Consider the following 12,879-nt stretch of genomic DNA (forward strand, 5'->3'; position numbering starts at 1 on the left):
GCAGTTTATTCCAGTTATATAATACATAACACAGGATAGTAGTCAAGTTTATAATTTGCTTTTTAGACTAACAAGAGCTGTGAATTGATAGTATTGTTGTTGGTTCAAGTGAATCATTTTGACATCAGCATTTTGGGAAATATCTTCATTAGCTTTCTTGACCAGTTAGATGTAATACCTGTGCATTAAGTGTGGAGCTGGACTCTGAAGGCAGTTAATCTAGTTTAGCATAAAGACTGCGAGAAATAAACCACACAGCTTCCGCTACAACCACTAATTCCTGCTTTTATGTGTCTGTTTTTGTCTGGATTAAACAATGGAGCTGCAGCATATTCATTATAGAGCTTTAGAGGTGCTGGTAGATGTACTTTTGAACTTTTAAAGAGAGACAGACTAGCTGTTTCTTCAGGCTTCCAAATTTATGCTAAACTTTCTAAAAGCTTCCTGGCTCCAGCTTTGTATATAACGTACAGACATTCTCATCTAACAGCAGGGAAACACAGGAGGCAGAGGGTGTCTGCTTCCTTTCAGCGCCCATGTTAACCAGTTGGGCTGTCCAGACAGAGTACGCTGTGGCTCTGAACTCTGCAGCCAGCTCACTCTAAATATCAGCTCATTGCTTGTTGACCGGCACAGAGAAATGTACTTCTGGTGTGATGATGCCAAGCTACCGCTCGCTTGAGAATTGTCATATCGCGGTGCTATGAAGCATTTCTGCCTCCTCTGTGTCTCCACTGTACCTCTAGGCAAAAAAGTGAAAAAAGTAATTCCCAAAACGTTGAACTATCCCTTTAATAGTCAGCAGCGGGCTCTAAAAATAGACTCTTGTTGATAGGCTTGTTTGAAATCTGTCTTCTTATATCCACTGCATCTGATGTTTTAAGAGTAGACATGGTTGAATGAGAACTCCGAATGACTTCACACACACACAACGGTGTTTCTTTGTGTCCAGATAAAAATCACATGTATGGCTTTACTTTAAAAATGGATCAGAGTTGATCTGGTTTGCATGGAAGAATGAGAGTGAGGCTGTGGTCCAGAGTGAAAAGTTGTGTTCCTCACTTTCTCTTATTCACGCCGCGCCTCTCAGACTGATGGTTGTTCCATCAGGCTGCTCTGCTGTGAGGCATGTAGTGAGCACTGCTTGATTCATGAAGTATTCACATGTTCACAGATCATGCTGTAGTCCTGCAGACAAGAGCCAAGTCCTGCTGATGCTGCATTTCCTATGCTGTCACTCAGGACTATTTCGGTGGTTGTTGCTGTGGGTGGGTTGGTTTGGCGAGAAGGCAACCTGGGAGAAAGATGGAGCGAGAATATGCTCCCAGAGAGAGTGAGGAATCTGAATCCAGCTGTAGACACACACAGCCTGTGTGACTGTCACCACCAGCAGCAGGAGATCACTGTTACATCAAAAACTGCTGTCAATCAGCCTTCATGCTCTTAACAAGAGACCTCTGCTGTCGCATTTTCAAAAGAAACCCTGCAAATTCTTTATAATCAATGCAGCTTGGTCATATGGGAACCATGCTGTTGTAACACCATATGTGGGACGAACAGGTTTACCCAGAAAACTGTCAGTAGTAACAGCTGAACGTCATGGCAGCTGATATCGGAAGTGTCAGCTGAATGATTTGATGTGTGGATAACTCATTTAATTATTTGCATTTATTTGTTTTTTTTCTCCTCATGCAGCACTGGTTGGAGTTCACAAAATCAATTGCAAAGCAAATGAAATGTAAGTACATGAAGTTTATGTTTATAATCTTGGAAACTGGGCGATTAAATCCTTCTGCATTGACGCTGAGCTCTACCTTCATCAGCTACAACATTAAATGCTTTCTTACAAATACTGTAACTGCAGCAGTAACTTTTGTAATAAACTTTATAATAACACTCAGGGGCTTTTACTTTTGATACTTTAAGTAAAGTTTGCTGGTAATACGTCTTCACTTTGACTAATATGCTATATATTTGACGAATATGTTTATGTTATGTTGTTTAATCAATTAACATTATTGTTATATTATTTCAGTGATCAAAAACATCTAAAGAAGGGAATAGCAGAGGATTAGTTGCTGTTTGTCTAATGTTCTGTTGATGTCCTGTTGATTGTTTCATGTCTTAAGTATTCCTGTCCTCATCTTAAACGTTTTGTGTTTGTTTCCTTCAGCTCAGCCTCCCTTCACCATGTGTCTGAGAGTCAAGTTCTACCCTCCTGAGCCTGCTGCTCTAAAGGAGGAAATCACTCGGTACGACCTCCTCCTGTTGTCGTCTCACATCAGATGAGTTGATAAGCACTCTACAGCGACAGCTTACCTTTGTTTCAGTTTCACAGTGAGGAAGAGGAGCAAATGTTTCATGGAGAGGCTGCCAACATTTGACTAACCTGTGAAAAACAGCTGTGCTTTGTCCTGTTTTTTCCCCTCTAATTTGCCCGTAGCACAGATTGTGCTGTAAAATTTTTAAACAGAGGAAACGTGTCTCTTCCTAAAACATTATTTATGGGCCTTCATAATTAAAATGCCTAAGTACTGTCTAAAACATTATTATAAATATTACACACAACACAGTTTGCAAGAGGAGTTGTGAGGCAAAGAGGAATGTAAAAGCCTTCCCTAGTAGCTTAGACTCTGAAAGATAATGAGTAGAACATTAATGACGCCAGATATATGTGTATAAATGCTTCTGCTTAATTCTTCCTGATTGTGGTCCTGTCAAAATATTTTTTTCTCAGATTAATTTACAGAAAGGTAAAAGATAAAAACAAAGTGAATACTGCTTTCACATAAAACTGAGAAGACACTCTTGGACATAAAGGAGCTAACTAGAACCGTAAGGGATTCTTTGATTTGTCCTTGCTGGAGAACCCTTTTTGGTTCCTGGTAGAAGTTCCACTTGGAACCCTTTCAGAATTCTACCTAGAACCCAACATAAAGGTTATAGCTAGAAAGCTCCCTATCATCAAGAACTTTTCCACCGTCTTTGTGCTAAGAAGAAATCACCCACAGGGTTCCATAGAGAACCATTTTTTATCCCAAGGGTTTTATCTGCAACCCACAGATTGGGTTCTACTGAGAACCCTTTTACTTTTCAAAGGTTTTATTGAGAAGCTACCTGGGGGTTATTTTATCTAGAACCCATCCAGTAGTTCTACTGAAAGCTATTTTAATATACCAAAGGCTATATCTAGGACAAACCTAGGTTGTTCTACAAAGAACCCACCCGGGAGGTTCTGCTGTGAACCTTTTTTTTTTAATTCTAAAGATTTTATCTAGAACCCACAAAGAGGTTTCTACTGAGAACCCTTTTATATTATGATACAAAGAACCCTTGACAAGCGCCTCACGAAAAATTCTTCAAGGATTTCAACAAGCCTTAAACTCTCTCTTTTAAAAAGATGGATGAATTTTTCGGATTGGTTCTTTCTTCAACAAAGGATTTTTCTTTAGAGCCTCAGCCCTTCAGGAAGAACCTTTTTAAAACAGTTCTTTCTAAGAGGGAAGCGAGCTGATATATTTGCGCACATACAGTTTACTGATATATTCATCACGGCTGGTGAGAGACAGAGGAGGCCACTCGCTCTCTGCGAGGTGTAATGAGATGAAATGTGCACCACATGTAGAGTGTACATAATGAACGGGGCGGACAGAGGAGATGGGGGGCAAAGGGTGCTGATTGAGAGTGGAAAGGAAAAGGAGGGAGAATGAAAGCCAGTGTGAGGGGGTGAGGAGGAGAGAGAGTGATACATGATGATGGGAGTGAAGAGTGCAGACCACAGAGGCAGGGAGAGGGTAAATAATCAATCACATACAAGGCTCACTCACTGGGGGCTCGCTCCCTCTTATCATATTGTGCAGGGATTTTTTTTTTTTAAATATGTTAATGCCATTTGAAAATGCTACAGACACCAAACACAGGACGATTTTTCCATAAAATGTAGTGATAACCTTTGTTAATAGAGGCCTTCTTCACAGCAGACATTTTGACACGACACAGTAAGACAAGCACAGATAACATTAAACACGACTCTGTTCTATTCAAATGTCCCAGTGAGCAAACATCGACAACACCAGGAACCTGAAACTGGAGCAGCTGAATGGAATTCGTCCATCGTTCATTTTATTATTTGCACCTGTTTTTCGTCCTGCGACATGTCAAAATATCCCCTGTGAAACCCTCTGTCCTGTTCGGTATTGTTAACATGTTTTCCACGTGTATTGCCCCAAAACAAAATTTGGAATAATGTGCCACTCCAGTGGTTAAAAAAACGAAAAAATCAGGTCATGTCTTGTTTTTTTTCCCCCCCAAGTAATGGACTGACAAAACTGCTGACGCGTTTCAGTCCTTCATCAGAGCATGTATGACAGCAAGCAGGGGCATAAATATGGGCTGTGCAAGCAGTGTGGTTCCACAGGGGCCCGTGAGGAGGGAGGGCCAATAGAGAGAGCAGCCCCCAAATATACCCTCTAAAAGGAATACCCATCTCCCTCATGGCTTTGGTAAAAAAGTCAATAGCAGTCTATTTTATTCTACATAAATTAATTTATAAAAACTGTAAACTCAATAAATAAATAAATAAATAATTTCTGATTTTCTTTGGCATTTTTGTCATATATGCAGACATTCAATGATGATTGCAAGGTAATATGTATGTCAGTGTTGTCCAATGTCAGATCTCTATTTGATCATGTGACAAGAAGGCATAATATGATATGTAGCTGGCTTTCGCAAAATCTGTCAAGACTGACAAAACTAAACACATCTGCAAGCCAAGCAAGCTGTCATGCCTCTCAAACATAAAAGCAGAATTAAGAAAATAAAAGAGAGAACGGAACGGAAGATCCACATGACATGGACGCATATTAATCCGCAGTAACTTAAAAAAAACAAACATTAATGTGCCAGGATGAGTTCGACGGCATATTTCCCCCTGAAGTCCAAACAAATAAAATAATAATTATAAATACTAATAGGAACTAATATGAACACATGAATGCATAAATAATTATAATCCAGTAAAATAAGAGTTTGAAATGGGCCATTCTGCAGGATCTTTTACTTTTGGTACCTTTACTTGTTTGTGATAAACCTAACATTTAAAGGAGAGTATTCCTACACTGCAGTATTGTTATTTTTACTTGCATCAAAAATCTGAATGCTTCTAACACCACTGACTATAAGAACTGTTAATGTGACCTTATGCTGTCCGAGTTCAGCCTTGTGTTGTACAGATGTTTTGTAATACAAGCAAAACATCAACGTCAGCACTAAAATGGCTGGAATTTATTGCACTCGTCACACCTTCAGAAAGGGTCCACTGAACCTGCTGCAGAGGGAACAACACTGGAAATGTAAGCAGCTTTTTAATGTGTCTCTCCTGCATGGAGGAACTGTTATTAGCCCATGTGGAAATGGCCTAGATAGAGGGAAGCAGGTCTGCCTCGCTGATTTTGAAAAAAACAATGAGATGAATGTTTTATTTCATGTCCAAGGTTGGGGGATTTATAAAAGAGGAATTCTAATAATCCCACTCAATGTGTTGTTTTTGCCTCTAATAATAATAATAATGATAATGGTAATAGTCATCATCATCATTACCATCATGAGAGCTGCTTCGGATGTCGTCTCAGTAAATTTCATGCTTTAGGAGCTGATTGGTTGGGTGAGTCTGAAACTAGGCTGGAGGCTTTAAGAGAAGCACAGTATCAGTAGCAGCCGTTCCCTCAGGGCCGTCCTATCCTCCTTTTCCCCCAAAACAAAACCCTCATTTCAGCTAAATCAAAAAGAAATATTCAAACCACCCACAGGGAACGTGAACTCAACAGCCTTTGAGCTTTATCAGGTTTGTTGTTCTGCTGCTGCTACTCTGCCTTTTCTTATTGTTTTAATCCATCTGTTTTCACTCAGAAATGGAACTGGATGAGTGAGCTGGGGCTATTTATGAATATCATCAGTATTCTTATAAGCAGGCCTGTCAGATGTCAGACTGTCTGATGTGCTTTTTGTCCTTTCCTTTCTAGGTACCTTGTCTTCCTGCAAATTAAGAGAGACCTCTACCACGGTCGGCTCCTGTGTAAAACTTCAGATGCGGCCATGCTGGCTGCCCACATCCTTCAAGGTAATGGAAGGTGACAGATGGAAATGACTTACACCACCCTGTGCTTTGCGCTGTGTTCGTGACCTCTGTTTTACAGTGCCCTGTAGTTCACCAGTCTGATGAACACTGGCTGCCAAGCAAATAGGTTTTTATGTGGAAAGAAGCTGAATTAGGTATCTGGTATTATACTGACATTATGATATTATATTATCATAATATTATTATTATGTTATCATATTAGTTATGATAGAGTTAGAATGTACATTATAATGTTCCTCAGAGAATACACCTGCAATGTTATTGTAGGGATGATGCTTTTTGCACCTTGGTTGGAACAGTCAATATGGCTGTTTGTAGCCAGATATATATATAGCCTAGTAAGGCAGAGACAACCACCCAGGTGCCCATAGCCAACAATGCTATTTGCACCCATTATGTGGCTATTTACAGCCATAACATAACTATTTACACCCAGAATGTGGAAATTTACACAAGAAAATTACCAACCTGGCAACTGAGTATATATAGCCTGGCAAGAAAGAGAGAATCACCTAGATGTCTATAACCAACAATGCTATTTGCAGATGAGGTGGAAATAAATATTTACACCAACAATGTGGCTATTTACACCCATAATCGGAGTATTTAGACTTGTAAATTTACACTCAGTGTGGCTACTTGCACCCAGGTGTATGTAAGGTAGCATTGCAGAGACAAGCACCTAGTTGTCCAACAATGCTATTTGCATCCAGTGTAACTATTTACACTCACAATTTGGCTATATACACCTGCAATTGCGCCAGCAAACCCAGCCCAGCCAGGCAGGGACAAGGTGCCCACAGACAACAATGCACCCACCACATAAGCTATTTACACCTGCAATGTGGCTATTTACAATCGTATGGCAGAGACAAAACATGATCTTTTCCAAAACCAAGTAGATTTGCTTCCTAAATCTAACTTAACTTAACCAGAATGTAAATAAGAAGTCAGCCACATCTAAAAATTAAAAGTTAACAAATTAAAATTCCACACAAGACTCAAACCCCCGTCTCCCAGATTGGGATCTGAGCCCCAGTGTTCAGTGGGAGAGTCCTGTGCTCTACTCATATATTCACCACAACCTCTCAATCTAAGAGAATTTGTTGCTCTTCATAGCTGAACTACGCGGCTGGGTGTGAATAGCTGGTGTGTACCTAATCTCACCCGTGTGCAAATAGACGTAATTTTATTCACACTTTCACAAGACTGTCTGTGTAATGAACATTTTACGCTCATTGAATGAGATTTCTCCATGCTGGTATTGACTCTAAAACATGCACAAAGTGAAGGTCATTCTGTACTTTGTATGATAATTAGTTCAGTGACTTGCATCTTGCTCAATTATAGAGTCTTTGATCTGGTTATCTGGCATCTTATCACCACATACGCACACACAAACAGACATAAACAAACAGAACACACATGAGGCACAGTGGCACAGCGAACATCACAGAAAGCAGAGTGTTTGAGGAGAGGCATGTCCTCTGGAGGAGGGGCTGATGAATTAAAGATGGGCTGCCTGGTCAGCTCCTCCTTGCAGAGAGAAATCAGCATCAGGGTCATTCGAGGGAGGGAGCTCAGTGTGGCATGAAGGAACACAAATAATCTTGGGCATGTTCAGCCTGTCTCTACTGGCAAAAAAATCACCACCATGCTGAAAACTATGTATACTTCATTTTGAACTTTTATGTGCCCTGAAGGTTTGTGAATATGTTTAACATTTAAGACAGAAATATCTAATAAATTTACTGTAATAAATCATAAAATGACCATGATATGTCATTACAGATTAAAGAGACATGCTAACTTTGAATACCAACTTGCTTCAACCACATATTATTTCTTAAATAGAGATTCAGTCTATTTAATACACCATCTGTGGCTCCAACTCCCTGTTTGGACTGTAGTACTCATTTTTGAATGCTGCGGTCTTATATATTGTTCCTTTAACTTTTTCTTTCCTGATCCTTCCTGCAGCTGAGATTGGTGATTACGACCCCGGGAAGCATCCTGAAGGTTACAGCTCAAAATTCCAGTTCTTCCCGAAACATTCAGAGAAGCTGGAGCGCCGGATTGCAGACATCCACAAGACAGAGCTGATGTAAGAGCCGAAATATCAAACTGCACCTCCATCAGCCTCTCTCTCTCTTGTTTACACATACCTGCACTCATACAGGCTGAACAAACAGCAGACTTCCTCTGACATTTAGGTAATTGACTGCAGTAATGAGGCACCATTGGTCTGTATTGGGTTGGCCAGACAGATTATTGTCGCTTATTTGAGCAGATAGTAGAGGAAAGCACTCTCCTCCGCCATCCACTCAAATAACTCAGGTCAGATTGTCTTGAGCTCATAGCCTGGCCTTTATTATAGCCATTAGTGATGGGTCCTAGCCCCTGCTTTAACTGGAAGGGCACAATAATGAAAATGATCGGATAGAGCACACACACAGACACACACTACTGTCACTGTTGAAAGTGTTTCATTCACACATTGATTTTATCATCTTGTTTGCACTGAAATAAGTATTTTTTCATCTGTAATCTGAATGAACCACCATGTTATCTTGCATTCCTTACAAGGTAGTTGAAAAATTAATGCTGGTTGGAATAAATGAAGAAAAACAAAAGAAGTCTGCGTAATGAAGGACTGTGGGACACAATAGAGGCAGAGTGGCATCAAAGAAGTTCAGTTTTGATGCTGCTGGAGCAGAACAACAAACAGCATGAGACTCTGCTGCCCACTAGTGGTTTCTTCTTTCCTCACCACCAAGTATACACAGTGTTTCACTGTGAATATTTCCAGTTATTTGACAGCCTAAATGTTAAAGCTGTGATAAACAATAAGTGTTTTTTTTACATATATCATACCATACTTTCATTACCCCTTTCTTTTCCTTGGGTATAACCTCTGTCTGTCTTCTTTCAGTCTCTCTAAAATTATGTATCACTCGAAGTGTTTGGCCTTGTCAAGACTTTTATGTGTTGCATTTTTCATGCCTATGGCGGACTGACACAGATGTTTGGTGTGTTGTTCCTCTCCCTCCAGTGGACAGACACCTGAAACATCAGAGCGAAATTTCCTGCAGAAAGCCCAGATGCTGGAGACATATGGTGTTGATCCGCATCCATGCAAGGTTTTTCTAGCTATTTTTAGATTGCAGAAATTAAAAAAAAAAAAAAAAAAACCTGTTCTGTCCACCATGAACATTGCAAAAGTCTCATGGAGCAAGCTAAGATCTTTGTCTGGTTCATGTTTAAATTGTGTTTGAATGTGCTCTATTTTGAAATTGTCTTCCAGGATGTGTCTGGGAACCCAGCCTTCCTTGCCTTCACACCGTTTGGTTTTGTGGTGCTTCAGGGAAACAAGAGAGTTCATTTTCTCAAATGGTGAGCCAAATGTGCAACATTCCTCCTGTGTGAGCCAAAGACAGCACACTCCTCGAGTACTCGCGGGACGTAAATAGACCAACACTTTACTGCAGGCCTTGATTTCTCCTGATTTGACAAACTGCATGAAACAGCATGTGCACTACAGCTGGTTGTACAGTCACAGTCAACAAAGCTCATCCATCTGCCTCCACCTGTGATGAGAGCCGGTGGCTAGCGTGTGCACAGATGGCTTATTACACCAGCTAGTCCAGGACAACAGTTTGACACCAGTAGCCTCTACTTGTTTTAGACGGCAACTGGTTCAAATTCAGCAAGATGTTTTATAGATGAATTAAAAATGTATACATGGTGCATTTATATGTAACATTTGTGTTTATGTCTGTTTACTTTTAACCAAGAGGGTCACTGTCACAACAATGATGACAGACTTATTATGTTTGTAGTATTTATTCTAGCTTTGTTTGTTTGCCTGAAGCAGCAGCGCTCAGGTTTCCCCCGTTCTCCATTTCCTGTCTGTAGGGAATATTATCGGTTATTTGTTTTGTCAGCCAAACATAAAGCTCTATGACTGTTTATGTGATCTCAAAGTGTTTCATCATGAATATTTAAAGAAGCTGTGGCTTTCTGTTTCCGCCCGCTCAATATGTAACTGTTGCTGCGTTGCTCTCTCCCGGACAGGAACGAGGTGACCAAACTGAAGTTCGAAGGCAAGACGTTCCACATATATGCAAATCAGAAGGAGGTGAGAGCATTAAGTGTTGGACGTGGGAAAAACCTGTTTTTCCTTGAGAGACCGCTTTTTTATGATTGAGTCAACTAATGACTCTGAGTTTTGTTGATATTTTAAGAACTTTTTATACAATTCTCTGTCTGCATTAAAATTAATATTCTAGTCTTGTCCTTATTAGTGAAAATATATAAATTGTAGTATTATATTATAATTGTCCCTAGTCTCAACTACTCCTCTAATGCAGGGTGAAGCTATTTAGGCTAGTATTTATATCTTAAATAATGATTGAAATGTTAAGAATAACAAGTTTGTTAATTTTCTCCACAGAAATGAATGAAATGCTGAGCTATATGCCTCCTATACATTAAAAATTAATTCTTACACCCCTTAAATTTATAAGTCTTGCAACTCCCTGGGAAGCTCTGGAGACTGAAAGAGAGGATCAGGATTTTTTTTTTTTTTGGTGCTTTTATGTCTCAGTTTGTTATATTTTCCTGCACGTTCTCTTATCTTTAACGTGCAGGATGAAAAGATCACCTTGACGTACTTTGCGCCCACACCGGAGGCATGCAAGCACCTTTGGAAGTGTGGAGTGGAGAACCAAGCTTTCTACAAGTGAGTCCATGAAATTTCTCTTATTTCTTCCCTTTAAGCGTACTGTCATGATTTAGTTACCTGCTCTGCATCCTTGAGCGCTGTGGGACAGGTGACCGTCATGGTACCCCGGTGTCCTTAAAAGCCCTCTCCTCCGGGTTGTTTGTTAGCGGGAAAATGAGGTGTGAGTTGCTTCTGACCTTTAGTGGATGAGTGTGCGCTGGCACGAGACTGCAAGCACTTCAGTGCTCCCACTGAGATATGGCTCCCCTGTCTTGGCCATGAATAATAGTGCGGGTCCCCTCTGCTCAGAAAAGGTGATTTAAAAAAAACAGAAAGAACAAGCAGGCAGAAGTGAGCTCAGAGGCCCGGGAGTGGTGTAATAACGAGTCGGCCTGATGGCTCAGGTGATGAAGGATGCGCGTGGGGGTTAGCAGACGGAAAGAGAGGAAGAGAGGGGGCATGGGAAGGGCAAAACATTGATGGATTTAATATGATGTGACCTTTAGATGACTTGCTGAAGTGGCAAATAATATTTTATCAGCATCCTACTTATTAGAGCCTTACTGTAATAAGGAGTCTGGGGAGCTAAAAGGCAAAAGGACATGTGATAAAGATATGTCGTTCAGAGAGGAACGCACATCCCTTGAAAGCAAAATGAAGCATTAAACTTTAATGTCTCACTTGCCGTGACAATATAAACATATTGAATAGTGTATGGAGCTGTGTTGAGGACGGAGAGCCTATAGTGCAAGGAGAGAACATGCATAATTTACTAGCAGGGTATTTGATCCTGGTTTCTGCTTTGTTCTGGGATTCACAAAGCAAAGATTATGTATATTCCTGCATATTCTTGCAAGAATGACTGGGTGATTGTTTATATTTTCAAGCTCCTACCTCCTTTCTTTTGGCGCAGCTTCACTTTGCTCTTGTTTTCTCTTGTTTCATCAGGCTCGAGAAGTCAAGTCAGGTTCGCACGGTGTCCAGCAGCAACCTGTTCTTCAAGGGCAGCCGTTTCCGTTACAGGTAGAGTATACGTCAAGACATGATGAGTGAGAGCAGGGAGCGGGGAGGGGAGGACACTGGGAAAAAAAAAAAAAACAGCTGGAAGTGGAGATAGGTGTTCCCAGAAGACGTGGCCTCCTGGCCTTCTGTGCTGTAACATCAGCCTTCTGTTGCCCGGAGGACAGTACTGACACGTCACAAGATAGAGGACACAGAGAGGGAACATGAAGGAGACTTGATCACATGAGGCATTATCACCTTGTGTGAGCTGTGAATCTGTAGTAGGGCCAGGATATTGTTCTTTATTAAAGGATTGCTTTACCCAAATTATAAATGCTGTCACTTAAGGATAGTTTGTGTTAATTTAAGAGGCTTTGTATGAGGTACTTACAGATAGTCAGTGCATTGCCTGCAGTAGATGGTTGTCAACATGCCCCCAGTTTGGAGAAGCAGTAGAAGTCCTGGTGTAGGAAGCTAAGCTTTTTACTACTGTGGACAGAATCAGCAGCAAAATTATTTTAGCAACCTGAAAAAAAGGTCCCAGCCTAAGAAAATCAATATCAGTTCAAGTGTATGCTTTACTTAAAATATTTCCAATGCTTTACCTTGCTGTCAGGCAGCCTTATTGACTGTAAACTGCTGTTATATAGGCTAAATATGACCCTCAGTCATTTTACCTTGCAGAACAGGGGAGTTACTGGTCTACTGCTGCCTGTCTGGTAGGCTGTTGCTCTGCAAGGTAAAATTAGCGTTTCATCTGATTGGTTTGGAGAGAACGATATTTGCCTTATATAATAGCAGTTTCCCATCAGAAAATGCTGTGTGATGCCAAAGTAAAACAGAGAAAACACTCTAAATATAGATGCACTGAAACTGATTTATTTGTTTTTTTAATTGGCTTAATATGTTTTGCTGCTGACCCTGTCCACAGCAGTACATTGCCTAGCTTCTGTGCAGGTACTCCTCATTGCTTCATCAAACTGGAGGCTTGTCGCCTGCCATCTACTGTAGGTAA

At 40.6% G+C, this 12,879-nt stretch overlaps 1 protein-coding gene across 2 annotated transcripts in view; it reads left to right on the plus strand.

Annotated features, from left to right (window-relative positions):
* Window positions 1-12,879, plus strand: part of frmd5a (FERM domain containing 5a) — a 77,921-nt gene that overhangs the window by 57,354 nt on the left and 7,688 nt on the right. The window contains exons 3-11 of one of the 2 annotated variants that reach the window (XM_084734881.1): window positions 1,696-1,738; window positions 2,174-2,252; window positions 6,024-6,121; window positions 8,120-8,243; window positions 9,192-9,279; window positions 9,444-9,532; window positions 10,214-10,277; window positions 10,789-10,880; window positions 11,811-11,885. In XM_084734881.1, coding sequence (XP_084591007.1) covers window positions 1,696-1,738; window positions 2,174-2,252; window positions 6,024-6,121; window positions 8,120-8,243; window positions 9,192-9,279; window positions 9,444-9,532; window positions 10,214-10,277; window positions 10,789-10,880; window positions 11,811-11,885 — 752 coding nt within the window. The remainder of the gene's footprint in view (window positions 1-1,695; window positions 1,739-2,173; window positions 2,253-6,023; window positions 6,122-8,119; window positions 8,244-9,191; window positions 9,280-9,443; window positions 9,533-10,213; window positions 10,278-10,788; window positions 10,881-11,810; window positions 11,886-12,879) is intronic. The other variant, XM_084734882.1, reaches the window with a different exon arrangement.

Source organism: Lutjanus erythropterus, chromosome 13 (assembly GCF_056507025.1).
Source record: "Lutjanus erythropterus isolate fLutEry1 chromosome 13, fLutEry1.hap2, whole genome shotgun sequence".
In the NCBI taxonomy this organism is placed as follows: Eukaryota; Metazoa; Chordata; class Actinopteri; order Lutjaniformes; family Lutjanidae; genus Lutjanus; species Lutjanus erythropterus.